Genomic DNA, 26424 nt, shown 5'->3' on the forward strand with positions numbered 1-26424 from the left:
CCCGGGCGGCGCCGCGCTTAAATGTGTCCGGGCGGCGCCGCGCTTAAATGTGCCCGGGCGGCGCCGCGCTTAAATGTGCCCGGGCGGCGCCGCGCTTAAATGTTTCCGGGCGGCGCCGCGCTTAAATGTTTCCGGGCGGCGCCGCGCTTAAATGTGCCCGGGCGGCGCCTCGCTTAAATGTGCCCGGGCTGCGCCGCGCTTAAATGTGCCCGGGCTGCGCCGCGCTAAAATGTGTCCGGGCGGCGCCGCGCTTAAATGTGTCCGGGCGGCGCCGCTCTTAAATGTGTCCGGGCGGCGCCGCGCTAAAAAGTGTCCGGGCGGCGCCGCGCTTAAATGTGTCCGGGCGGCATCGCGCTTAAATGTGTCCGGGCGGCGCCGAGCTTAACTGTATCCGGGCGGCGGCGCGCTAATACGTGCAAGGCGGCGTCGCGCTTAAATGTGCCCGGGCGGCGCCACGCTAAAATGTGTCCGGGCGGCGCCGCGCTTAAAGGTGTCCAGGCAGCGCGGCGCTTAAAGGTGTCCAGGCGGCACCGAACCCAAACCCTAACCCGAACCCGAACCCTAACCCGAACCCGAACCCTAACCCTAACCCGAACCCTAACCGGAACCCTAACCTGAACCCAAACCCGAACCCGCACCCGAACCCTAACACGCACCCGAACCCTAACCCGCACCCGAACCTGAACCCGAACACAAACCCAAACCCGAACCCGAACCTTAACCAGAACCCTAAACCAAACCCGAACCCAAATGCGAACCCGCACCCGAACCCTAACCTGAACCCGAACCCTAAGCCTAACCCTAACAAGAACCCGCACACGAACACAAACCCGAACCCAAACCCTAACCCGAACCCTAACCCGAACCTGAACCCTAACCCGAACCCGAACCTGAACCCTAAGCCGAACCCAAACCCAAACGCGAACCCTAACCCGAACCCTAACCCTAACCCAAACCCGAATCCTAACATGAACCCGAACTGGAACCCGAACCGGAACCCGAACCCTACCCCGAACACGAACCCGAACCCAAACCCTAACCCTAACCCGAACCCTAACCCTAACCCAAACCCGAACCCTAACCCTAACCCGAACCCTAACCTGAACCTTAACCTGAACCCACACACGAACCCTAACCCGAACCCTAACCCGAACCCGAACCAGAACCCGAACCCTAACGCGAAACCTAGCCCGAACCCGAACCTTAACCCTAACCCGAACCCTAACCCGAACCCGAACCTTAACACCGACCCGAACCCACACCCGAACCCTAACCTAACCCGAACCCTAAACCAAACCCGAACCCGCACCCGAACCCAAACCCGAACCCTAACCCGAACCTGAATCCACACCCGAACCCGAACCCGAAACCTAACCCTAACCCAAACCCGAAACCTAACCCGAACCCTAACCTAACCCAAACCCGAACCCCAATCCGAACAATAACCCAAACCCGAACCCTAACCTAAACCGAACCCGAACCCGAACCCTAACCCGAACCCACACCCGAACCCGAACCCTAACGAGAACCCGAACCTGAACCCGAACCCTAACCCGAACCCGAACCTGAACCCGAACCCTAACCCGAACCCGAACCCTAACCCGAACCCGAACCCAAACCCTAACCCTAACCTAACCCGCACCCGCACCCGAACCCGAACCCTAACCCGACCCCGAACCCTAACCCTAACCCTAAACCGAACCCGAACCCAAACCCGAAACCTAACCTAACCCTAACCCGCGCCCGAACTCTAACCCAAACCCGAACCCAAACCCGAACCCTAACCCGAACCCTAACCCGAACCCTAACCGCGCCCTAACCCTAACCCCGCACCCTAACCCTAACCATGCGCCCTAACCTTAACCACTGACCCTAACCCCTATCCCTAACCCTAACCCTATCCCTAACCCTAACCCTAACCCTTACCCTAACCTTAACCCTAACCCTAACCCTAACTCAAGGACATAAACCCTAGTAGGCTGCAAGGTCTAAAGACTAGACAGACAGCAAACCCACAGGCAAAAGATCCAGAAATATAAAAAAACCGTCCCTAGACCTGAAACAGGCTACCCCTTACATGCCCACTGCTGCCATTTGCAGATACATGCTCATACAAGGAGACTCCATCATACATTTCTCCTAAAACCTGCTCCATCACTTTAACAGCAAGGTTGTGACTTTGATAAGATTTCACATACAGGCAAAGACTCACAGAAAGCCCTGTAATTCTGCCAAAATCATAAGGGACCCAGAACCACAAAGCAAATTGCCAGAGTGCCAGAACTACATCTCCCACCGTGCTCTGGGGATTCAACATGGCCTCCCAGAAGTCTGGAGTCCCAGAACTACATTTCCCGGTATGCTCTGGGCACCCAACATTGCCTCCCGGAAGTCTAGAGTCCGAGAACTACATTTCCCGGCGTGCTCTGGGCAGTCAACGTGACCTCCCGGAAGTCGGGAGTCCCAGAACTTCATTTCCCGGCATGCTCCGGGCACCCAACATGGCCTCCCGGAAGTTCGGAGTCCGAGAACTACATTTCCCGGCATGCTTTGGGCACCCAACATGGCCCTCCGGAAATTGTTCCTCCATACGGTGAGGGTGCAAGGGGAGAGGACTGCCTTTTCCATGCTGTAATCAGACAACAAAGTGCAGTCTGCTCTTACCGAGTTTGGCACCATAAAAGCTGTTTCTAACAGAGAACATCATTGAAAACCTGTCTCCTAATGAAACACAGAGGATTCGGAGTACCTCTCCCTGCATTTCCAAATTTCTCTTACAATTCTGCTTTTCTTCTCACCCAGCTCTTTGTCACTGCGCACACAACCCTATCTAATTCGTCACCACGAGCTATGGAGTTTGCGTAGCCGTTTGCAAAGGGAGCTTCCTCTCTGCTCCATCCCATCCCATCCCTGCACAGCTCCAAGGATGTGGGTGAAAGCGACTCCATTCAGCTTGTTACACTGCATGTTTTTAAAATGGAGATGTAATTACACACATCATTCCTCTGAAGCATAGTGGACCAATGGAACAAACACACTTGGCTTGGTAGCTTTAGGAAACAGGATTGCAAAAAATAAAACCAACCTTTCTCCTCTCCTCGGCCTGTTCCCAGAAATTTTAAGATGCTGCATTGTAGACCTGAAAGCATGTCATAGGTATCTTTAAAAAATGATAAATAACAAACAAACACACTGTGTTGCATATTGTCAAATATAACAAAAACATCCCAGTCCCACTAAAACAGACAATTAGTTCAATTCAGAAGTTTGTGGTGGCTTTTTTCCCCAAAAGCACAAGTTTTTTCTTGAAAAGATCCTCTGGACAGAGCAACTTCAGACTGTTTCTCCATGGCACAGACTACTTCATTCCTCAAGACTCAGTGCATTTCACAGTTAAGTGTCTTTCAAGTGTTTTCTTCCTTCCTTTTTGTTCCAAAAAAAAGAAAAAAAAAAAAGATCCGTTGTCTGAAAAAAATCCCTAGGAGAAAGCGAGCAGAGCAGTACTTAAACAGCCATGGACTAGAGACACAGAGGGAGCAGAACTGGATTTTCCCAATGCCAGATTGCAACCCAGAGCAGAACCTCATCCTGCCCACCCTTTTATTTTCCGTTTTTCTCTTCTCTGGTGTAATAGATAACAACACAGTGAACAGCACAGCTAATACGTTCGTAGGTGGCTGCTGGATTTTCAGACTGGTTCTAAACCGTTCTGTGTAGGCAGAGCAGAGACCTGACACTGAGCACTGAAAGATGAGGAACCCCGCTTACAGCTGGAAGCTTGCAGAGCAAATCACTTCATGGTAAATCTTTATTAGTAAATCTTACAAGCATAACCTTTCAGAAAAGGAACTGAAGAATGCTTTTGTAGCTGTCCAAGAGTGTCAGCACATGCTTTTGGTTTTGTTACACAGGAGTGCTCCTAGCCTCCCATTTTTTTCCTCGTTTGCTTCGACCTCCTGGATTTCAGGATAGTGTAGTTTGCATGCCATGTGTACCGTTCTGAGAGGAGAGGAATGTAGAACGCACGCAGCAGCTTTGAGGACCTGAAACCAGAAAGGAAAAAAGAAATCAATCTTTAAAGTGCTCATTAGCCAACACTTTCAAACTGATACAAAAGAGGCTTTGCAAAAGGTCTGGGTTGGTGAGTCAGGGATGCAAGGGATGTCAAGGGTACAAGCGTGCAGAGCCCACTCCCATTTTCTTCTCGCTGGTGGGACCGAAGCTGGTTTGTGACAGAATCACCAGCTGGAATCACCACCGTTCTTCAGCCTGCCCACCACCCACTCCAGTGGGATCAAGGAGGATAGAGGTCAGGAAGGTGTTGTTGTGCTGATCTTCTGCTGAGGGTATTGAATTAATGGGGACAGACTGCCTTAAAGCCTACGAGGCATTTTGCTGCCAGCATTCGCCCTGTGCCCTGCTCATGCTGGGAGCTGGCATTTTGCAGCACTTCGCAACAACAGGGCCAATGGGAGTACTCGAGTAGGAGGGCTTAATGGCTGTATCACATTAGAACCTTATGTTTGATTGGTAATTGCTGGAGCTGTGCTAGTCGAGTACATTTTGAACACATGCATTCTTTTACCAAGCAAGCTACAAGTAAAAGCCAAGCTTAAACGTGAAGGAGAAAAGCAATCCGATTTCCTCCATCAGCAACACCAAACCCTGCAAGATTGAAACTTTTGAGCAATGTATTGAAATCATGGATTGATTCCAATGTACTGGAATCATGGTTCCTTGTAACCAGCAAGCTGCCTCTACTGGAGAATGAAATTCAAGCTGGCTTTTGACAATGCGTCTTTCCTCCCCGAGTATAGCTGTTGTAAGCAAATAATTGCAAAAAACATTAGTTGACAGATCTGCCAGCCTTTCTCACTCCTCAAACATGTAAAACATACCTGGAAGCATCTAGGAATGGCTTGTAGGCAATGGTCACCCACTCTTCTTTGTTCAAGGAATACCTCGGTTCCCTCGGGGTTTCAGCCACTGTGTCCAAGTCCACCAGGTAGTGGCATTTTGAAATGTCAATCTGCAGAAAGAGAAAGATTCTTGTAGAAAGATTTCCTGTAGGCTTCTGGGTGCAGGTGTCTATTTACACAAGCTGTTCCTTTCCTGTAACAGGGGGTTTATATTTCAAGCAACAGGGAAAAAGCTTTTTGCAGGATTCATAGTAAAATATTTGTAATGTTTTCAAGTAAAACCCTTATGCAGGAATAAAAGCTATCACTGCTGCTCTGGTCATGGGAGGGACGTCCTGGGCTGCCTGTGTGAGGAAGTACCGCTGCCAGCTCTCTTACCAAAGAACGGTCAACTCACAGGGGGGAATTTGAGGCAGTAGAACAATTCTGCTGGTATTTTGCCTTGTGGTTCTCTAAAAAGCTTCTGAAAACTTCTTACAATGCTGACTCCACAAGGTCCCGAGGCAGAAGACTTGACTATCTTTATTGTTAGAAAGCTTTCCTGATGTCTAAACTGAATTTTTTCTTTTCTTAGTTTTTGCCTGTTCCTACCTGTTTTACACTATGAACAAGGAATTTTTTTTTTTTTTGAATTCTTTTTACATACTTGTATGTAAAGCTCTGTTATCTGAAAACGGCTTGCCTGCTCAGCAGCCCTCTTTTACTCACTCTTCCTTCTATAGCCATGCTTGCTACCCCTGGGATCATTCTCATGGGCCTGCTCTGAAATGTCTTCCATTAGTCACATCCATCCTGACTGCGAACTGGGAGGCAGCACGCTCATGATGTTCCATACCAAGCAGCAAAACACGAGTCACACAAGATCCTCTGCAAATACCCTAACACGTGGGTATTTACTGGGTCGGAAGCAGCTTCTGATTCATCATAGCCCTCCATCCTTTCCTGAAGGACCTGTGCATAGCAGGCTGCTCCTCATCCCACAGGCGGACACCTGGTTATTTCTGCAGTGCACCATTCATGCTGAATTGCATCTTTTTCAGTTGCTTTCTCCTCTTTGCCACAATAACTCGGAATTCTAATTCCCACGCTGGATCTAATGCAATTTAATAACTATGTTGCCTATTATTCTTCACCCCCTGCAAATCATTGATTAAAAAGGACAGACTTTCACAGTTCCCAGTACATCTTTATGTCTGCTGATTTTCAGCAAAAGCAATCCCCTTCCACAGCTGATTTTCCAAACCTTCCTGGGAAGTGTTTTTACAATCAGGCACACACATTTCCAGAGCGTTTAGCTCAGAGCATGCATAGACCAGCATGGATTACCCAATAACTGACCACACGAGCTCCACAATCCTCACTGTCCTGGTCTTGTCATCTCCTGGCAGGGCTTGAGCAGAATCATGCAAAGCCAGCAGCTCTGCCAGAGTAAGCTTCTTGTCTGGCACAAATCATGCTGGGCTTGGTGCACAAATAACCTGGTTTGTAGCAGCAATGACCCTCGGTGCCCCTCGCAGCAGATGAGCATCATGCTGCACCTCTTGGACCACGCTGGCTGCTGTCAGTGCAGTCATGCCTTTATCAGCTGCCCGTGATGCAAGGAACTGCCGTGCCCTGGCCACAGTGCTGGGTAACACTCGGCCAAGTTATGAAAATGTAGTTGAGGAAGCAATAAGCTGTGTGTGACCTCGCAGCTAAATGGGCTGTGGGCACTGTCCTCAGGAGACTCGCATTGTTCAATCTGCTCCTTCCTGCAGGGGAAGAGCGCTCGTGGATCCAAGCAGGCTGTTCTACTCGTTTATTTGGGGCTATGGCCCTCCTAGCTCATGGCTCGCTCTTCCTGCCCTGTTCCCCCCACCCCTGACATCTTCCCCTACAGACACACATGTGAGCTGCTGAGAGGAACACCAACTCTCAGCTATTGAGGAGAGTTGAGCTCCTATCAGGACAAATTTCCCTTTAACAACCACCAGATGTGAGAGAAGCTTCACAACAGGAGCCCAACAAGAAGCTCCATTGTCTAGAAACCTCTGCATTAAGCATGAAAGATCCAGAGGGCAGGACAGGTGTGTGAACGAGAGCTGACATCCTCCCTCTTGAAGAGCCTAGCTGTCTTCAAGTGACACCCCAAGTCATTTTCAAGAGCAAACAAGCACCCCAGAGACTCAGGTACAGCAGCAAGGCTGAGCTTTCCCTGGCATAAGGGCTTTTGGCCACTAAAAGCACATTCTGCCAGCTCCTGCCCCTGTGCTTGGCTGTTTTGCTGGCAGGAGGTTTTGTCAGCCAAGGGTCACACATCCTCACATCTGGCACTGGCTGAGTTCTCTGCCAAAAGCTTGCAGCACCGACCTCAGGGGCACTAGAAATCAACCAGGACTGATGCTTGCAACTGTCTTATGCCCTCGTTCCACTTCCAATCAGATTCATCTGGACATCCGTTCTCAAATGTTTCTTTCTGTGAACTGAGAACACCAAGAACCCTTGGATGCTTTTTTTGGTCTGCGATCCCTCCTCGCAGCATGCCAGTGCTCCCAACTGCCAAAGGGGACCAACAGCTCCCACTTCTGCCACTGGTACATTATTAAGCGTTGCATATTAAGATGTAGTGGTGTTTTGAAATTTCTGGGAAAAGGCACCAGTGGAGTACAGTACATCCCAGTAATTACTGGTTGTGTCCTTCAGTAAACTGGATATTTCCACTTGGCAGACATGAAGGAACTCAAATACGTATGTTTAGATATTGAAAAAGACATAACCAAAAGCCTTTCCTCAGGTTACATGCAACAGAAGACGGAGCGTAATTTTTGATTAATAAATAATCGCAACCCAACAATAGTCTCATTAGCCATGCTGATGTTTCATCCCCGTGGAATGCAAAGGAGAGATGAAAGACTTAACATAGGCATTTTGGAAAAATACAGAGTTCCCAACCGCAGTATCTCAGTTTCCAGCTGCCACCAATCCCAGCAGCCAGGGGGACAGAGATAGCAGAGTGCCAGGCAGCTCCATGCCACCTAATCCCACTCCCATTAGATCAGCAAACAACAAGGAAATTGGCAAGCAACCGAAAGGTACGGCCAGCCTCCTCCCGAAAACCCTGCTGCTGCCAAGCCTGTGTTTGAGCTCCCAATCGCAACAAGAAGACAGCTGCACACTTCTAACGTGCCTCCTCCCCACTCTCAGGTATAAACAAAGACACCTTTCACTGAGCAATCCACTCATTTTCTGGAGAATTCAGGACTCGGAGCAACCTGTAAAGAGATTTTTTTTGCTAGGCTAAGAATTTTCATCATGCATCTTAATGTATACTGGTTTTAAGTTTGTTTGTTTGTTTGTTTTTTCCCCTGAAGACAGCAGCATAAATAAAGGTGTGCTGAATTGTTGCCTAAAACCAGGCTCCATGGTCCCAGCATCACACAGTGTGTAGAGAATTGCTCAGCTGGTTACATGAACTCTTGGGCCTTGGTTCCTTCTTCAGGGGCCCTGAACAGACTGTAGGTTGCAACATCACCTTTTCCCACACACAGGATCATCAATGCTCAGGCTATGGGGAAGTTCTGGCAAGACCATATCACTGGCATTTGTAAAATCACAGCCTGCTCCAGATTTATTTCTTCTACGAACAGTCCGAGCAGCAGACTGGTGGAAGGGAAAGACTCAGGACTCTGATAAAGTCCTTTAAGATGCACATCAGAGGTTGCTACTACCCACGTTATGTTAAATGCCAGCAGCTGAAAGGAACCAAACATTCTCCAGGATGACCACGTCTTATTTTGCCTTACGCCCTCAAACTCTTCCTTTAAGGGATCCCACATTTCACTTCACTCCACAAACTTCCTTAGACATGCTTGCATTTGCTCCTCTGAAGCAACTTTGGGGTTTATTATTACAATTTAAAGGCTGAAAACAATTTAATTAAGTGGATGCCAGATGACTCCGTGGCATCACAACTGAGCAGCAGAGGAAGTTACACCATGGGAAACTTAGACCAAGGAAAACATTGAAGCCACTTCTTGCACTGTATCAGAACATCCCAGGACCTGAGAGAGGTTCTGGCTCATTAGCAAAGGTTCCCAAACCACTAACCAAGATTTTCCTGTAAGTTATGTAGAATCTCGTGGAGAAAAAACTAGCTGCCTCCAACACTAAGAATAATCTCACTTCTTTTGTTCTGCATTCCCCCTTGAAAGGGCTGGCATCTCCGAAGCTTACGAATTATCTGACAGGTGAAAGATCTCCTTTCTGCTGCTGCAAGAAGAACACAGTACAGGAGGGGACAACGTAATACAGAGATGGAGCTGAGGGCACAGCCTGTTGCTGTACGTCTGTCACTGGTGTCTGGGTAGGAGTTAGCTGGGCACAATGAGCAAAGACAGGAGCTTGTCTGGTTTACCATGGAAAGTTCAACTGTTTTAAGCAGAAAGATGTTCTACTGAAAACGGTCAAATAAAAAAAATATACACCCAAGCTTCAGGTGGTTCCTGCAGCTCAAAAGAGAGGCAAAAGGAATTGGAAAAGAAGCAAAAGTAAAGTGGTTAAAAAAAGAACACCTTCTTCAAGTCAGGAGTTTTAACCATTTCAGTTTTTAGGCCTAAATCTACTGTCCCTGCTTGGATACCTTTGTAAGAAATAAAACTCCTCCTTAGCAGTTTGAGAGACAGGTCCACCTCCCCTGTAGCACAAGTACAAGCTCAGTGCTGTTCAACTTGATTCAGGAAGAATTGCAAAAACAAGAAGGTCAAATGACTTTTCCCCCCCAGTGTCCCACAGCAACAGAAACACTCCAATTTACTTCAGTTTTCAAGCAGGGCAGTAATAGATGTTTACAGCTGAAACACCGAGTTCAGCCTCATTTCTGCAAACACTCATTGGTTTTAAGCTGTCCATGGCTCTGACAATTCTTTTGAACCATTTTCTCCCCTTTAAGGGGCCAACAGACTCATACTGTTTGTATTTGTTTGCTATGATGGTTCTTTCTAGAGCCTACTCAATTATTTTTTTTTTCTTCATGTGGGTATGCCTGCAGTCCTTAAAAGCTGCTTAAAACTTGAGGCAAGATCGTGTTTTCTTGGTATTAACAGCTCAGAAGCAAAAGTTTTAAAACTCTGTTTAAAATTCACATGAAGTAGCCAATTTCTAAACATGTACCAGGACCTTTCTTTTGCATGAGAAATAGCAAAATTGGAGGGTGACATTAAGGAGCAGCCATGAAACAAAAGTGTATTTTGTTCTGTTAGTCACAGGCTCTGCGCCAGCCAGCTGTCTGTGCTAAAAATACGCCACAGTTGAAGTAAACTGTAAAGGGAATGCACTGCGGCAGACAGCATCTCTCAGGTGGGAACACACCTCCTTCCCACTTCCATAGCTACATAACAGCTCCAAGGAAGAGAGCTTTCACTCAGCACATTGATCTCAACTTTTACCCACGCAGTTGGCTCCTGTCTTACAGTGCTACCTTCCAGCCGCTTCTTTGAGGAGATCACAAGTGTTCGATCACAGGCCAAAAATGTGAAAAACTTAATAAAAAAGTGCACGTCCATTGTCTTCAGCTAGGATCCACCCTCTCAGGTAAAGCAGAGACCCAATGCTCTGCACACGAGTGCTTCCTGGACTCTGATGGACAAAGCACAGCTCTCCAGCTGCGGAGACGATGAAAAAAGGACTGTGCATATACTGACAGTTCCCCTCATTCACCCTTGAGGCAAAAAAGAGAATGATAACTAAATACCTAATATTTAGCACACCACTAAGATTTAAGCTGCTAAATAGTTCCAGAGAAATTAGCTAACAATAATTTGGAAAACACTCATATGCTCATATGCATGTGACGTTTTTTGTTTAGATAAAGCAAGAAAAAGTTGTAACAAGTCAGTAATGCATGACAGTAATACACAAATGGCTTCGCATGAAAATCACTGTTGCAACTGTTTCTGTGATTTCCAAATTAAGTTCCTCTTCTGTTGTAAATGATTAATATATCTGTATTTTAAAAGAAAAGTACTAAGGAAATGTTGATCCCTGCTCAGTGACAAACATCTTCTGCTGGGGACTTCAAACTAATTCAGGTCAGTTTCCTGTAATCACAGTAACATTATAACAAGCCCCAAACTGCAGTGACTAGGAAATATTACTTCTTACTCATTTTTTTTAACCTCTTCAAATGAAAAATAGGGAGACGAAGCGCAAACAGAAACCAGACTCACACAAATGGGGAAGTTTCAAAGTGATGTAGAGAGCTCGTTTTTGTTCTGTAATGGTACTGACATGGGACACAAAATGGAGAGATCCAACCACAATTCTAGGCACTGTATTAATATAAGTGGTAAGGTAAGGGAAAGAAAACAGGAACGGCATCCTTACGTATCGAGATGGCTCTTCCTTGTTCTGGTCATTCATGTCAGTGGGAATGATTCGTGTGGCCATTGGTCCCTTGCCAAAGGGTTTTGGTAATTGGCCCCTGAACTCCGACAGGATAAACTGGAGCTGCCAACTGCAGAGAACAGCGTCAGAAAGCCTGGCAGGAAACTGCAGGAGCTAGTAGCAGTTAGCATGGAGAAAACCAAAAGCATAACCCAGGACATTTCATTCCTGAGGGCAGACAGCACTGCTAGGACAGTCACACTGCATATTTACTTTGTGACCAACAATCTGCTGACACCAAACTTGTACATCGTTTGTTGTGGATATGCTGGTGACAAACATACAAGGTCTTGAAGGCTACTCCCATAAATCCTTCTTATGTGAAGTGCCCCTCCTTGTGGAGCTCAGAAACTCATATCTTTTACATTAAAAAACTTACTTTTCTGGCAAGAGAAAGCTGCTTGGAAATCTGTGCCATTCCTTTCCCACGCAGACGTTAACTGGTCTCCCCTCTGGCACAGTGTGAATGCTCGGGTCAGTAGCGATCCTGTGAAATTCTGGGTACAGGTCCAGAGGCCCATGGTAGCCTACGGAAGGCAGGAATTTGTAAGTAAGTCCGAAGAAATAGACAATTTTTAATGACTTATTTGGAAAGACTATAAATAAAAATATATATATGTTGTTGTTTTTTTAAAAATTGATAACAATGAATAAAATAATTTGTCTAAGCTGAGAAGCAGCTGGACTTTAAAGCTCCTCAACATGCTAGAGGTGTTTGTACTGTAAAACCTTTATTCCCATTCTCCTCTCCTGACTGTCAGTGGCTACTACCACGCAAAAACCACTGCTGCTACCTAACTTTGATGAGGTGGGAAGGCTCGCTGCATGGCTGTGAGCCAAGGAGGCACTTAAGGATCACAGCCATACTTAATCCATCTCCACTCAGGAGAAATGCACCCAATTCTCACAGTTCTACACGTGAAAATGTTTGTTTCAAGTGGGATCATACATTTACAAGTTGTAAGTATCTGCCTAAATACAAGTCTAGGTGCACATTTTACATCATTATAGTTGTACTGGCTGAAGGTGAAGAGCAACAGATTTTTAACTGATTAATTCTAGTAATATATACATACACACACACACGTACACATTCATTAATGGTGACACCATTAGTATTTATTCCTTTTCCTGCAACAATGACACCCATATACTCAAGATTGCCATATTTTTCCTGTGTTGGTACAGTCAAAGCAGCACAACTCTGGCAGGCCTTAAGACCTGCCAAGACTGATGCCCAAGAAACCACAGAAGCAGTCTAAAATACCCACCTCTGAATAAGGCAACTGAGCGTGACAGTGACAAAAGGCCAAAGAGAAAAACAGTCCCCAGAGCCAACCAGTTGGAGGAGACTGTGTAGTGCTCCAGGCGGTAGCGCTGGAATACGAAGTGGTAACACTTCTGAGAAAGGAAAAAATTGACGACAAAGTTATTCAGACTCTGAAATTTTATCAAAATCATGTTTTTCATAAGGACGTTAAAGCAGCGTATGCATCTCCCACCAGTTCTTTGGTCTGGGACTTCATTTTTTCATTCAGGCCCGCAAAATTACACAGAAAGCCACATGGTTCAGTCACATCTCATATCTCTTTAATCTTTTCAGCTCTCTGCCCTAGGACGGCCTCTAGTCAAGCTGTGAAGTGCCTTCCCTCTGCCAGGGCCCCACCTTGGCTGGTCCCAGGTGAACCAACAGCTAGAATCTCTTTCAGAAGCGTCCTGTAGGATTCCCTACACAGGCTGTTCCCGTTTTTAACGGTGGACAGACTTCCTAAGTAAAGGAGCGTGCCCCACCTGCACAAACTACAGCTTTGGAGTGGATAAAGGAACATAACAGGACATCCTACAGACACCCCTAAACGCAGGCAGCTTTGAAACAGCCCTTTAGGTTTTTCTAATGTAAAAGCCTTCCTAGGAAGAGCCAGGAGGAACTGCACTGAGCATTTGGCTCGGTCCCTTCCCACGTTCTGCCTTCCTGCAGGAATTGTCATTCACTTTATGTCCTAACCTGGTTTCTGCTCCCCTTGCCTTGTTTGCATTTTTCTCACAATAGCCAAATCTACACGGTTTTGTCATGTTGTTTTTTTTTCAGTGGATTCTCTGACAAGCTTGCACGATTAGAGGAATTTCAATTAAATTCTCAGGTAGATACTGAATACTGGACAAAATGTCAAAATATGAATTACAGAAATACACACTAGAGTTTCCTAAAGCCATGTTTGACAGATATCCTAAGCTGTTGCCCTCCAGTCAATCTTTTGACAGCACACAGTAATTCTCAGCCAGAGACAAAAACACTGACATTATGGAGCTCAATCCTTGAACCGTTCCAGCCTAGCTCTGCAAAGCATCAACAACGCTGGGAAATCAAAAGCCAGAGCTGCAACTAGCTGGGCGGGGGGGGGGGGGGGGGGAGTGCCTGAGGGATGCAGGGGACACCAGCAGGGAGCTTGGGACAGGAACAGCCAGCAGTGGGGCGTAGCAGGACAGACGGGTCATGGCAGAACAGCTGCAGTGGGCTCCAGCAGGGACAAGTGACTGCATTCCTGTGCCTCTTTCGCAGAGGAGAGACGTAATTTTGAGCTTTGGGAAGGTTTACATCAATTCAGAATGCTTTACTCTATGAAGCTTTGAGATTGGTTTTTACTTTTGGCTCTTCAAATGCCCCAAATAATTTCCTGATGCCTAAACAAGAATACTTCTTCAAATCAGTGAAGATTCCTACTAGGATACAAAAAATAAGACACAAACATTTCCTATACACACTCAAATTCCCATCCCTTAAATCTTGTTTAACAACAGACGAAGAAGCCACGATGCTATAACCAAGTTACTAATCCTTGTGACATCCCTCAGATGTTGCGTTGGTGCTGCAACATCACAAGATTTCCTCAGCAGCAGCTCACCCACGGAGAATGGCAGAATTAAAACTCACCACGAAATAATTAGTTAAGGAAATATTCTTGACTGCTTACCACTTGATATAATCCCAGACAATGATTTTAATAGTCCAGACAGGTTATTAAGAAGTCTGGACTGAAGGCCAAGCTTATTGGATTAGTTCATTCCGTATGATGCTCGGGGAAGGAAGTCCCAAATATTTTTGCTGTTACATCAATTTACAGCTTTGGGAAGCGACGTTAAAGAATCGAGCCAGCAGCTTCCTAAAGGTATGAGCTCACTGAAAGTACTAAACCTCTCAATCCACAAACTTACCTGAAGAGCAGACAGAGCTACAGCGCTGCAGAGACATATGAGGGGATAGATGGGAAAGAGAAACCTCTCCTCTTTGTGGGGCTGACTGAAGAAGATGCCGATCCAGATGTACATAGGAGCTAGCGTCAGCCAGTAGGGACGGCCCAGATTCTGAACTGGAAGAAATACACACTCAGCAGAGCAGCAATGTAATCAGAAGTTTATCCTACTCCTGCTCGTACACACACCCACCAGGTGCATTATCACTTCTCACATTCACAACTCAACAGATTTTAAAAGACAGAGAATAATGATCAGGCTGCTGAATCCAAAATGACCGAATCCATCCAGAACTGGCCCATCTAAACAGGTAGTGGGAAGTTCTGGATTTCCCACTGTGTAGCGTGCTGCACAACCCAGATTAGGAAGATTCGCCTCTGGATCTATCCCTTGCTTGCAAATGTTTTTTTTGGCAACTGGCATTTCCATAACCTTCCTTGCTTCATTACAAAAGTAACAGCACGAGAGATCTCTCAGGCACCTTCTGCTCAACACAGGAAATAACCGATTCAAAAATAACAACAATTACCCTGAATTTTAGTCACGCTGAGGAGGGTTCCACAGCACCTGACAATTTTCAATCCCTTTTCTGCCCCCTTGCTACTCCCCACAGAAGAGTTAAACAATTAAGCTAACAGCATTTCGCAGACAATAAGAGCAAGGCACTCAGCAGAGTGGCTCCTGCTGTTAAGAACAAGAACCCCAAGTGAACAGCTGGAAATCTTTCATTTACAGCATCTCCTGCTGAGCTTTTACTGGTTTCTGACAGTATGTCAGTCATATCCAAAGGACAGATAGCAAATACCCGTTAACGTCCGTTTTCAGCAAGGCTTATGTTATTATTGTTTCTTGTACTCAGTAAAATCCAGAGTAGAGCCCTGACTGGCCTGATGAATCCGGCGGGTGCAGCTGACACTTAATGAATCTTCCTTTGGGAAACAGCAAAGGAACATCCACGCTTTCAACACATCTTCTTTACAGTCACTTGCCAGATATCACGTACTCAAACTGAGGTCATTTTACTTAGGAGAAAGCCCCATAATGAAGCAGGGAATATTCTAGCTCCTCCTTTCTCTACCCTCCGTACAGAGGACTCAGTTCTGCAAGTTGCAGAGCACAGAAGAGCCCAGGTTCAAGCCCTACGTTGGCAGCAGCACAGACCAGAGAATGCATTTGTGCAGGCTCAGCCCCAGCAATGAAAAAGCCTAAAGCCAGCCCTGTTCTCCCAATTATTGCAGTAAACGTCCTGGCAGTGAGATAAAAAAAGTAACAGTGGAAGCTGGCAGCAAGGCTGCCATTTCCTGCTGCAGGTGAGATGGAAACAGCCATGGGTACATGGTTCCTCCTCACCTTAGAGCTCTGACAGGGCTACTGCTAATGCATTGGTATTTCTGGCTGAAGGTTACATACACTGTACAACTTGTTAAGCTCACTCTGTGTGTGGACAGTTTAGCCTTGACAACACGATGTTCTTCTTCAGGTGAAGACAGGAAACACAGGAATCGCCCTTAAAGGAAAAAGGCACATTCCTGCCCTTTTGCAGACAGCACAGTAGATATATCTCACTGCCTCCTCTTTCTACACAGTAAGTCCACTGTGTGGTTAATACTGAGCTGAGTAATGAGCTCTAGGAACTGTGCTATTATTCCCAAAACTTTCCCTGAGCCTAGTTTCACTTCCAATAAGGGCAAGCTGCTCTTTGGCAGACAAGCTCTGCCTTTACTAACAAGGTTTGCAATCTGGGCTCTCTGTGCTCAGCTCTCACAGCTATCCTGCACTCACCATGAAATTTCTGAAGCAGGCACTCCATCAGATAAGTCAGCGGTAGCACAAGCAGCGCCAAAATAAATGCCACGTTGAAATTCAGAAAGCCATTGATGAAATAGAAGGACCAGGGTTCAGTACCTGAAGGGAAAAAAAAGAAAAAGTTTTCGAACATAAGGATGTTTGAGATCTGGATGTCACAGCAGCTTCATTCCTTCTCTGTCCAACACAGACAGAAGCAGCAGCAGACATCAATTCTCCCTACTGCAAACATACTGAAACCACAGAATGGAAAGGGCATGGACAGAAGATTGTTCTCTTTTCTGAAATTATTTTTCTCTCCTTTTTTTTTTTTTTATCGGGTCACAGTAAACTTTACATCTGCTGCTCATGTATCAAATGCAACTCTAACAGTCAGCCTTGTCCAGCAACCAGTTCTGCAACACAAAACTCACCCTCGCATTAAGAGCCTCCGCAGAAAGAAGAGGCTGTAATCCCTAAAGCCAGGAAATTCTCCAAATTCATTCTAATTGCAGAGAAGCAACAGATACAACGCAAAGCCACCTAATGTTAACAAGAGATACTTGTCATTCTGAAGTGGCGATGTACAATCTGTGGCAGCAGAAACAGAAAATGGCAGAAGAGCTCACACTCACATTTCACCCCAAAGACTCTGCCACCACCGTTCATCCAGCCGCCAGGTTTTGGTACCTCCTTAGTGTCAACACCACTTCAAATTTCCCTGCTTCAATACGTTTTAACAGGAGCAAGCCAACTCCACCTCCTAAGATTACATACTTGGGTACTGGTTGCAAGCTTCAAAGGATGCAAACTGATGAATTCCACTCCAGCTGTCATTTATTTGACTTTTAATTCATGATGCTTAAAATCCCAAACAATAAGGAACGCCAGTTCCTCTCTGCACGTTTGCCACTTTCTCAGCGTGATTAGCTCAATCAGTCAGTAAATGACATGTGGGGGCTTTAATCACTGCACTGTTGTGACATGTGTCACATGCCACAGCAATTTCCTGCAATCAGAGACACTTGAAAAGGGTCCATGTTGAAATTAATCAGACAACTGAAAAGCAGCAAGGAAAACCCAAAACCTCTGCAGCTCCTATGGTTAAACATGATTAGAAGCTGCACTAGTAACATCAGAAACATGAAGCTGGAGTTACTACAGCAAAGTCCAAGCAACTGATACTTATGTACAAAACATTTCATTGTTAGCACTGAAAGCAAACTGCAATTACAGGTTCAGGTTTTGGGAAATAAGGGTCCTTAAGGGAACAAAAAAAAAAAAAAAACACCTTCTTTCTCCCTCCACCTGCCTAATTCTTTCAAGTCCCACAGGAGTGCAATCCTCAGTCTAGAAGCCTGCATATGGGATACAGGAGACTAAAAGATCAAGCAATGGACGCGAACTGCAGCATGTTTCCCTCCTTTGAAATCAGGGCTGCTGAGCAGGATGTCTGTAAAGGGAAATCCTGAGGCAGTGGGGTATCACGCTGTACATCTTCCAGTGGACACCTACAAGCGTGTATGAAGAGGGCTTGGTTTTATTTCCTCAACCATGCCACCTCCAGATTCTCTTCTGAGGAAACACAACAGGTTTCTAAGGACTTCCAGAAGGGTTAACAATGATTAGGCCACACTAGTTAAAAGTTCTTTAGAGCACCAAGGTCTCTCCCTATAAAAACAAACATGCTATAAGTGGATACCACAGTCTGCTTCCTTACTCCCACTACAAGCTGTGACTGCTTTATCACAGAAGATCTCATCATGAGAAAGAAGCTCTCTTAAACTGATGTGAACTGTTACCCACCAGCATTTTCAGGCTACGGGTAAGCTGCCCAGCACAGCCAAGTCCCAAATCTTCAAGGAATATATTGATGCTTCTACAGCATCACCTTCAGACCATGGCAGAAGATTTAGCTTCCTGTAAGCACCCCACATGCCAGAGCTGAGCAGATGTGGGCTGCAGGAGATGCTGAAGCCATTCAGGAGACCCTGCCCTAGCCATAGCTCAAAGTACTACCATTCCATGAGGAGAACAACTGGAAGCAGTGTCAGACACTGAGCCAGAAACTGTTCTGAACTTCATGTTCTGTCCCAGGCTTCAGGAGCACTTCTGGATATCAAACTACAGAGAAGTTGCTAGAGCTTAACACACTGCCATGCTGCGGCTTCATCCCGGCGATGGTGAGGCTGCTTCAGGACAAAGCAGGGGTGTTATGCACTTGGCTCCAGCTAAGGTGGCCCTCACCTCGTGTCTGTCACAGGCTAAAAGCCTACATACAGCCCAGCATTGTAGATCAGCTGTTAAGCAGAAATTAAACCACAATACTTTGATCATGAGTCACAGCCCTCATTCTAAGCAAGACTGATTCAGCCCTAGCATAACAAACAGTCTCCTTTCAGCATTTCATTTATTTTCCTTCTGTTTAAGAACCAGGACTCAACAGAGCAAGGTGTCACATAAACAGCTCCAGCACATTTCACCTGAGCTGAACAAAACTTCCCCGAGTGCAATCACAAGGCAAGTCAGAGCCCAGGCTCTGATCTCAGGAACTGGAGGAAAACCTTTGCTGTGAATTGAGTGTTTTTGAGACACAGGCACACAAAAATACCCCAAAGGCTCAGAATCAGACAGAGATATATGCTTAGCAGCTACTTTTCCTTGGCTGTAGAAACCTAATAACCATCCCAGGGAAATATTTATTGCATAGACTGTATTAATCCAGAAAGTACACATTCCAAAAGCTTTTTCTTCCGGACTCCAGTCTGCATGCAAACCACAAAAATAAAAATAAATAAATAAAAATAAAAACTGTGGTGCTTACACTAAAGATGATATAGGTTGAGTATTCTGCAATCTCCAGCAGCTTTTGCTCCAATCATGTGAAAGTTGGGAAATCCCTGTTCCAAAGCCAAAAGGCACTGGCCAGCCTTTCATCTCCCCTCGCAGTGTTATTTTCCCCAAGTGTTTTGAAGCTCCCCAAACACACGCTATTGTCCTGGCCACACTGCATTAAAGAGCAGGTTCAAGCAGGCTCTTTTTCTTGCCCGAGGATGTTATATGAATGTCACTATGAATAAAACACTTCAGAATAGATTGGTCCCTGGAGGCTGCTGGAAACAACTCATGCACCAGTGTGGAAAAGGTCAGGCATGAGCCCACGCCAAAACCCATCAGAAAGAGAGCCTGGAGTTTCCATTACAGAAAATTCACAGCAACAGACTTCAGAGCCTTCCTGAAGAGATGAAGGACCATGGCAAAGCATCTGTTGTCATGTTGTGCCATAGCACAAGGAACAAATCACCACTCAGCATCACCCAAAACAGCCCTTCAAATGAAGCACCAAATACAGCCTGTGGGGCACTGCCAGAAAGCCTCACCACTAACCACGGCTCAATTCCTCCCTGCATACCTTTACGGGGCTGAAAAAACATGACAGACATCAGAGACCTTGCACCCTAAGCTCCCTGAGGTCACCACCAGCCCTCTGAAGCCTAGAAACATAACGCTCTGCTACTTTTCATATCTAGGAGACATCAAGAACATGAACAAGAACAACCCAGTGCAGCAGTAGCTCCCAAACAAGCACCACAGCCTTGCCATCAAGGTTCAGACCTTGTAACTCACCCAGCATCCCAAATGGCCAGTCCCCAGGAACCCCTGAAAGGCAGATGATTTGCCTGCTAATTAGGTATCACTGATGACAACTTGGATTCCTCTTGACATCCATAAATTATTTCTAATTCCTTTTGGGATACTACTGAAGTCACCAGCTTAGTTATTTCCCATGGCAATGATTTCTATAAATACAGGTTGTCTGAAACTTTTCTGCATTTCTTCTCACTTTTTGCTACCATAAAACTACATAAAATGAAATGTTAATCCTGCCTTTCCCACTGTCCCCCTTCAGAAGTAAGGCAGTTTCCTTGCTCTGTATTCAGCTCTTTCTCTGGGAAGTAGAGATAATTCTTACATTGCTTATGAAGAAAAAAAAAAAAAAAAGAGCTTATAGAAAGAAGACAGCAAGGAGAGACAAAATGTTGTTATCACTACTTGTCACTAATTTATCAGTCTTCAGAAAGATGGTTTTCTCCTCAATTCGTTCATCCAAAAGAAATGGGGAGCTCAAGTGTTGTCTGCGTGAGTCGAGTTGGCCCTGCCTCCAGCGTGACTGCCAGAACAGCAGCAGGTGTAGTAATTAACCTTTCTTCCTTCTCTGCAGTCTGGAAGATGCCTTTATGGTAACCTCAGATCCTGCCTTCCAGCCAACCCCAGGCCACACACTGCCAAATAAGCAAGGAGACTCAAGCCACAGCATGGAAGCAGGAAGTCTGCAGAGACCTGACGTGCACGGGAAGAAACTATAGGTTCTGCACTGCTGCTAGCTGCTCAGAGTTCTGGGGCCCAACTGTGAAGAACACCAGCCAAGAACCAGATTAAAGCTGACCTAAACACGTGCACACACAGACCACATGCTCCCACTGCACTCGCATTACATCCAGACAAGTTTGCTACTGACAGGTCTCAACAACCCCATATCACAGCGGAGATGTCTCATGATGGTTTACAAAACTTCCAAGTGAACAAAAGCTGCTTAAACCACAGCATGGGGAAGCAGACAGAAGAAAATCTGAGGGCCCTGCCAATTTCCAGCTCGAGACAGACATCCTGTGGCAAAAAGCTGGAACTGCACCCCCTTGGAGCTTGCAGGGTGTCTGATTTGGAGTACAGCAAAGAAAGGATCAGAGATCAAAACCTCCAGGGTCACCATGCCTTGACAGCAGCAAGAAAACTGTCGACTTCCTCATCTTATCTTCAACTCACCATAGAGATCAGGTCCATGAGAGGTGAAGACATTGTACAAAACAATGTTGAGGGGTGCAACTACCAGCTTCCCATAGTAATAGCTGTCCACAACTACCAGGGGCACCTGAAAGAAAGCAGCTATTATTTGTAGAGTGCCAACAGCTTTTGGCTGGACTGCCCAACAGCTCTATGTGATTTTGTTAATGGAACCTGCTCCTTCTATTGCAAGCCCAATCCACCCCTTTGTGCTTTTACAGGGACTTACCAAAAACAGGATCAATGACACCACACACCAGTTTAAGAAGCTTTTCCACCTCTGCTTCAGTATTAGCAAGTCAAAGGCAATAGGAAGCCTGAAAGAGAGACCAAGCATCAACCAGAGACTATTCCTTCCCCACTGCAGGATTTTCTGCCCCAGAGCAAATGAGGCATTAGCTGGAAGCAAACCATCACTGTGCTGGGGTCTGCTACTACTCCACATTCCCAACATCCAACTCAGATCTTATCTTCAGTGTATTAGAACATGAAAATCTTCCCAAGCTAAGCTTTTCAAAAGCAAAGAAATCAGGCTGTGGAAGCCTGTCACAGTGATCCTGGACTATGCTGGTTGCTCAGCCCCTGCTAGTTTCCTCCTCTTTCTTTCCAGCCCCTACATTTTCCCCAAACAGGCAAGCAACATAGCACGTTTGGCAAAGTACAAAGTTCCTGAGCCTTCCTCCCCTTACCCAAGCGCTGCGCTGAAGGGCCAGCCCACAAGGGCTCCAGCAGCTATGCCCATCACTGCCACAGAGGTCTTGTCCATGTACCAGCCAGTCATGGCAATCACTGTGGTGTACATGCAGAAACTGCTGGGGAGGAAGGCTGCAACACAAAGAAAAAAAGGGCTTCTTAGCACAGCTGTCCCACAGCTAGAGAACTGCAAAGGCCAAAATAAGGCTAATCATCTCACTCATCCCATTGGAGGCAGGCTGCTATATTGCCAATTTTCTTGTCAGTGAAAACAGAAAAAGAAAGTTCTTGTTACTGTTCTGCCAAGGCCAGAAATAATCCCTTTAGGTACCAAGGCCTCTTTCCCCCACAGCACCCAGCAGTGGTAACCAGCTGACAGCATCCACGGTTGCAGGTAAACAGCCACTTGCAACACTTGCTCTACCCTCTATAATCTCCTAGGAAAACAAAAAACAACTGGGTACAGACTGGTGAGAAGTTAGTTAAGTATGAAGAGGCCTATTACCTTGTGAGAACAATTAAAGAAAAGTCCTTTCTCCACTCAGCATAAGCAAAAAAGGACAAAATATGAAGTATCAGCACTCAACCTGTGATATTTCTATTTAAGTTTCTGTAATGCACACAACACAGAAAACCTTTCCTCAAAACCTGTCTTGACACTAAATACCCACAGCAAGTGTTTTATCAGCCTTACAGTGGTTGGCTTGGCATAAGGGTACCAGTCAGGGAATAGGACAGAAAGGCAGATGACAATGCCAAAATACAAGAGGACAATGTCTGCTTCTGTCAAATAAACATTCAAGGTAGGCCAGCCAACATCCTGTTTAAAAAGCATGGCCCACAGCACAAAGACTGTAGAGAACAGAAATACACATGCCCTGGAAATTGTTAGGGTGATGCAAGGAACATCACTTGAATCAACGCTTTGTCATTACACCTGCCATGAGAAACATCTGCAAGAGAATGCAACAAGCTCTCCAGCACAGGGTGCTGATTGCCAGAGATATTTCGGTGCTGCAGATTTTCTTCTCTGCAGCTGTCTTTGGCTTCTATGGACAAGGTCATTGCCGCAGCAGACCCACCTGCAGATGAGCAGAACATCCCCGTGCTGAGAACTAAGAAGGCCAGCATCAGCCGACTCACATGTAGCCCAAACTTCTTGCACACAGCCCTAAGGAAAGAAAAGAGAATTAGAAACTACTGAAAGAACCTCAGCATGTGAAATAATAGTACCCAATGCAGGCAGAGCCAGAAGCAATCCAGAGAGCATCTCAAGAGCTTTAAGCTGAGCAATTCTCTTTACTCAGCTGCCAAAAGCAACCTCAAATGTAAAGCCAGAGGCGGACTTAGGATCCTCCTAAGCCACAGTAGTGCAAAACTCCAGAACAGACTTGGCTTCTTCCAGCGTTAGTTGCACGAATTTCAAGAAGACAGGGAGTCTGTGCTGCTTTAGATCTTCTCAGTCTAAGATTCATACCCATCACAAAACCCCACTGTGCAAAAAGCCCCAGCTCACACTCTTAAAACTAGTCCGTTGCCAGCAAAAAGTCACGCACTGTAACAGTTTGAAAGCCACAAATGAAGAGGCAGAATGCAAAAGTAAAAGCCCAGATTAGTCAAGGTAATTGTATCAGCCAGTGGCGTTGACAGCCACTAAAGCAGGAGCTTGAACATACGTTACAGAGAGCAACAATTGATACATTCCACTAAAATTCACTGCGATAAGCAAGCGCAGCACCAGTCTCCTCCAGCAGAGCTCAGTTTACTCTCCCACTCTGCTTGCTGGTATCATTAAAAAAAAAAAAAAAAGTGTAATCAACAAAATGCTAAAGGGATGTGGGTGGCAGATCCAAGAATATAATTGTGTCCCGACAGTAGAATTCTCACCAATATTTCATTATGTTCCTTTGAGAACATATATCTTGAAGTTTCACTGTGAAGCAACCCAATTAACTCAGGCACATTTGCACACCAGCTTCAGGGTATATTTCCTGTGGTAACAACTGGATATGCTCCTAACATTGTTGAAGAGCATTCACAGTAGACAGCTTCTAATACTCACTTATAGAAGTAGAGCTCACAAACACAGCTCAGGAACGCCAGGAAGCATCGGAGGAAATAGAAGACAAGAACCTAGGAGATGTATCCAAAATCAGAACAAGATTTGCAATGAAGCTTATGCACCTACTGCTAACAAGAGACCAAATTGCAAAATTTCAGAACAGCATGGAGCAACTCTGGCAGCAGTGAATGAGGCTGCTCTTACAGGCCCAGATCCTGCACCAAGGGATGGCTGAAGCTCCAGCAGCTCAAGGCCTACCCTCTAACCTTAAAGTCCTTTACAGCAAAGAAAGATAACACAGTCCACTAGACTGATCAGAACTACTCCTTCGTTGTTTCGTGTTATGCAGAAACACGTAAAAACATGTAAAGTATGGCAGAATGTGTACTTGGTGCCTTTTTTTTTTTTTTTTTTTAAGTATTCCTGTGAGCTGTTTGTAATACAGCTTGCAAAATCTTATTTTTTCTCTTACAGTCTATTGAACAACAAAAAAAAAACTAAACAGCTACTGATATCTGGGGTAGAAAACAAGAGGGCCTTCTAAAGTGCCAGAGTAAAACTGGCAGCCTGTGGCTGCCAGGTACACTCAAAATGCCAAGAAACCACTAGCCCTTCTGGGACAACTTCTCAATCAAATCAAAGCCTGACAGCTTCCCTGAAATTTCCCAGTCACTCTTCCTTGGTTCTTCTTGAGTTAGCTCACAAACCCTTGCAAATCCTTACAGGGATGTCAGCACTGGTAGACTTATCATTTCGTAACTCTGACAACAAACAAAGCAGCTGTTTTACTCAAACTAAAGGCACTTTAAAAAAAATAATCAAAAAAGCAGTTTTGACGCATCTGATTTACCTTATTAGTTTGTAGAACTCTAGCATGGAACAGCGCTGGTAAGGCATGAAGCCACAGGTAAGCATAGGAGCGGATGGCATAGGCTGGAGAGTATTCCCACGTCTGAAACCCCTTCCCATAAACGAGGTAGTGTGTCTGAAATGGAGATTAACATATATTAGTTATATATGAAGTGCATCACGCAGCAGACAGTTTTGCATTTCCCACTTATGAATTCTTAAGTATGTTTCTCCTTGAAAAACACCTATTAGCAAAAGGTTTTAAGAAAATCTGCATTTCTGCAGACAACCTACAAGTTCCCAAGTGCCTCCAAGGACACAGAGCTACTTACTGGTTCCCAGTAGTTGAACGTCTCATCGCAGTCTGAGATGTTGCTCAGGAGAGCTGCACAGAACCTGGCGGAGATGAGACACTTGAATGCCGTTGATCCTTCAGGGGCCCACACTTGTCCTGCTTTGCTCCCAGGTGGTCTAGCACAAAGAATACAAATATGCAGCAAGACAACTTAGTAGAAAGAATATAAATATGCACCAAGACAACTCATTAGCGATATCAAGGCTAGTTATGCGACAGCAGGCAAAGAACTGACAAGAACCTGCATGCAGAAAGTCACTGACTGCCATCCAAGGGGCCAAGAAATAATTTTATTTTGGAATCCCCCACACTGCCTGACCACATCTCTAGGGCAACATTTCCGAATCACCCTCTTGATCCTTATCACCTCAAGCAGCCCCTCTCCCCTCACACCGTGCACGCCGGGGAGCCTCTCGCACCCTCTGCCCTCCTCAGGGGACCCCCAGCACCTCACGACCACCACCCTGGGGACTCCCAGCACCCCACCACCACCACGCCGAAGCAAAAACCCACAACCAGAGGCTTCTGCCCCTGGCCGGGAGGAGCGGGGGCGCTGAGGGGAACCCCCAGAAGCGGCACAGACCAGACCAGCCCGGCCCGCAGCCCCCCGGCGGCCGCCGCTCCCCTTCAGCCGGGTCCCGCTCCCCCTCCGCTGCCCTGCCGCCTACTCCAGCCGAGCCTCCTCCGCCTCCGAGCGCGGCCGGCCCGCCTCGCCGCTGCCTCCTCCTCCTCCTCCTCCTCCTCCTCCTGCCCTCGGCCGCTGCCGGGCCCCCTTGACCGCCATGCCGAGTGCGGGCAGGCGGCAGCCCGCTCCCTGCCTCCAGAGGACGAGACGGGAGCGGCACCGAAGCCGCCGGCCGCCATGCCGGGTGCGGGCACGGCCCGGCACCGCCTCACGCCGCCTGCGCGGGCAGCCGGGGGAGCTCCGCCCGCCGCTGTGTCCTCTCAGACCCTGTCATGTCCCCTGAGCCCCGCTGTGTCCCCTCAGACCCTGCCCTGTCCCCTCAGCCCCTTGCAGCTGCCTGTGGTAGTTGCACCCCTCGAGGCGAGGCTGCTCCCCTCAGCCCCATGCTTGCAGTGCAGAGGAGCACATCCAGTATACAATCACAGAATGATTAAACTTGGAAAAAAAATCTAAAATATCTGGTCCAACCACCCCCTTATCACCAATGTCACCCACCAGTAGTAGAACTACCTGGGGGCTGCAGCAGCCGCGGGTCTCCCAGCACAGCCTAGGAATGCCTGCA

At 46.5% G+C, this 26424-nt stretch overlaps 2 protein-coding genes across 3 annotated transcripts; one reads left to right on the forward strand and one right to left on the reverse strand.

The window, feature by feature from the left end:
* The first annotated feature begins 359 nt into the window (after positions 1 to 359).
* On the forward strand, positions 360 to 1343 carry LOC137843789 (circumsporozoite protein-like). The gene is made up of 2 exons (XM_068659432.1): positions 360 to 387; positions 499 to 1343. The coding sequence occupies exons 1-2, from the start codon at positions 360 to 362 to the stop codon at positions 1341 to 1343; spliced, it is 873 nt and encodes a 290-aa protein (XP_068515533.1).
* Positions 1344 to 3790: 2447 nt separating this feature from the next.
* ALG9 (ALG9 alpha-1,2-mannosyltransferase) lies at positions 3791 to 26064 on the reverse strand. 2 transcript variants are annotated; one of them, XM_068659093.1, is made up of 15 exons: positions 25846 to 26062; positions 25155 to 25293; positions 24824 to 24958; positions 23974 to 24044; positions 22994 to 23082; positions 21908 to 22043; positions 21448 to 21535; positions 21201 to 21306; positions 16374 to 16496; positions 14553 to 14707; positions 12611 to 12740; positions 11719 to 11866; positions 11280 to 11409; positions 4899 to 5029; positions 3791 to 4043 (listed from the first exon to the last, which is right to left on the reverse strand). In XM_068659093.1, exons 1-15 carry the CDS (start codon positions 25959 to 25961, stop codon positions 3920 to 3922), a joined length of 1821 nt encoding a protein of 606 aa, XP_068515194.1. In that variant the 5' UTR covers positions 25962 to 26062; the 3' UTR covers positions 3791 to 3919. The 2 variants fall into 2 exon arrangements, 1 of the variants encoding a protein (XP_068515194.1); XR_011089598.1 differs by lacking the exon at positions 11280 to 11409 and having other exon boundaries at positions 25846 to 26064.
* Between the last annotated feature and the right edge of the window lie 360 nt (positions 26065 to 26424).

The sequence above is a fragment of the Anas acuta genome, chromosome 23 (assembly GCF_963932015.1).
Source record: "Anas acuta chromosome 23, bAnaAcu1.1, whole genome shotgun sequence".
NCBI classification, from domain to species: domain Eukaryota; kingdom Metazoa; phylum Chordata; class Aves; order Anseriformes; family Anatidae; genus Anas; species Anas acuta.

Bases quoted from the DNA above. Each gene is read 5' to 3' on its own strand.
- LOC137843789 (XM_068659432.1), top strand. From the start codon at position 360: ATGTGTCCGGGCGGCGCCGAGCTTAACT. The intron at 388-498 runs GTATCCGGGCGG...AAAGGTGTCCAG, and splicing joins GGGCGGCGCCGAGCTTAACT to GCAGCGCGGCGCTTAAAGGT.
- ALG9 (XM_068659093.1), bottom strand. From the start codon at position 25,961: ATGGCGGTCAAGGGGGCCCGGCAGCGGCCGAGGGCAGGAGGAGGAGGA. The intron at 14,708-16,373 runs GTGAGTGCAGGA...TATTTCTTCCAG, and splicing joins CCTGCTTCAGAAATTTCATG to TTCAGAATCTGGGCCGTCCC. The intron at 11,867-12,610 runs GTGGGTATTTTA...TGCCTTCCGTAG, and splicing joins CTCAGTTGCCTTATTCAGAG to GCTACCATGGGCCTCTGGAC.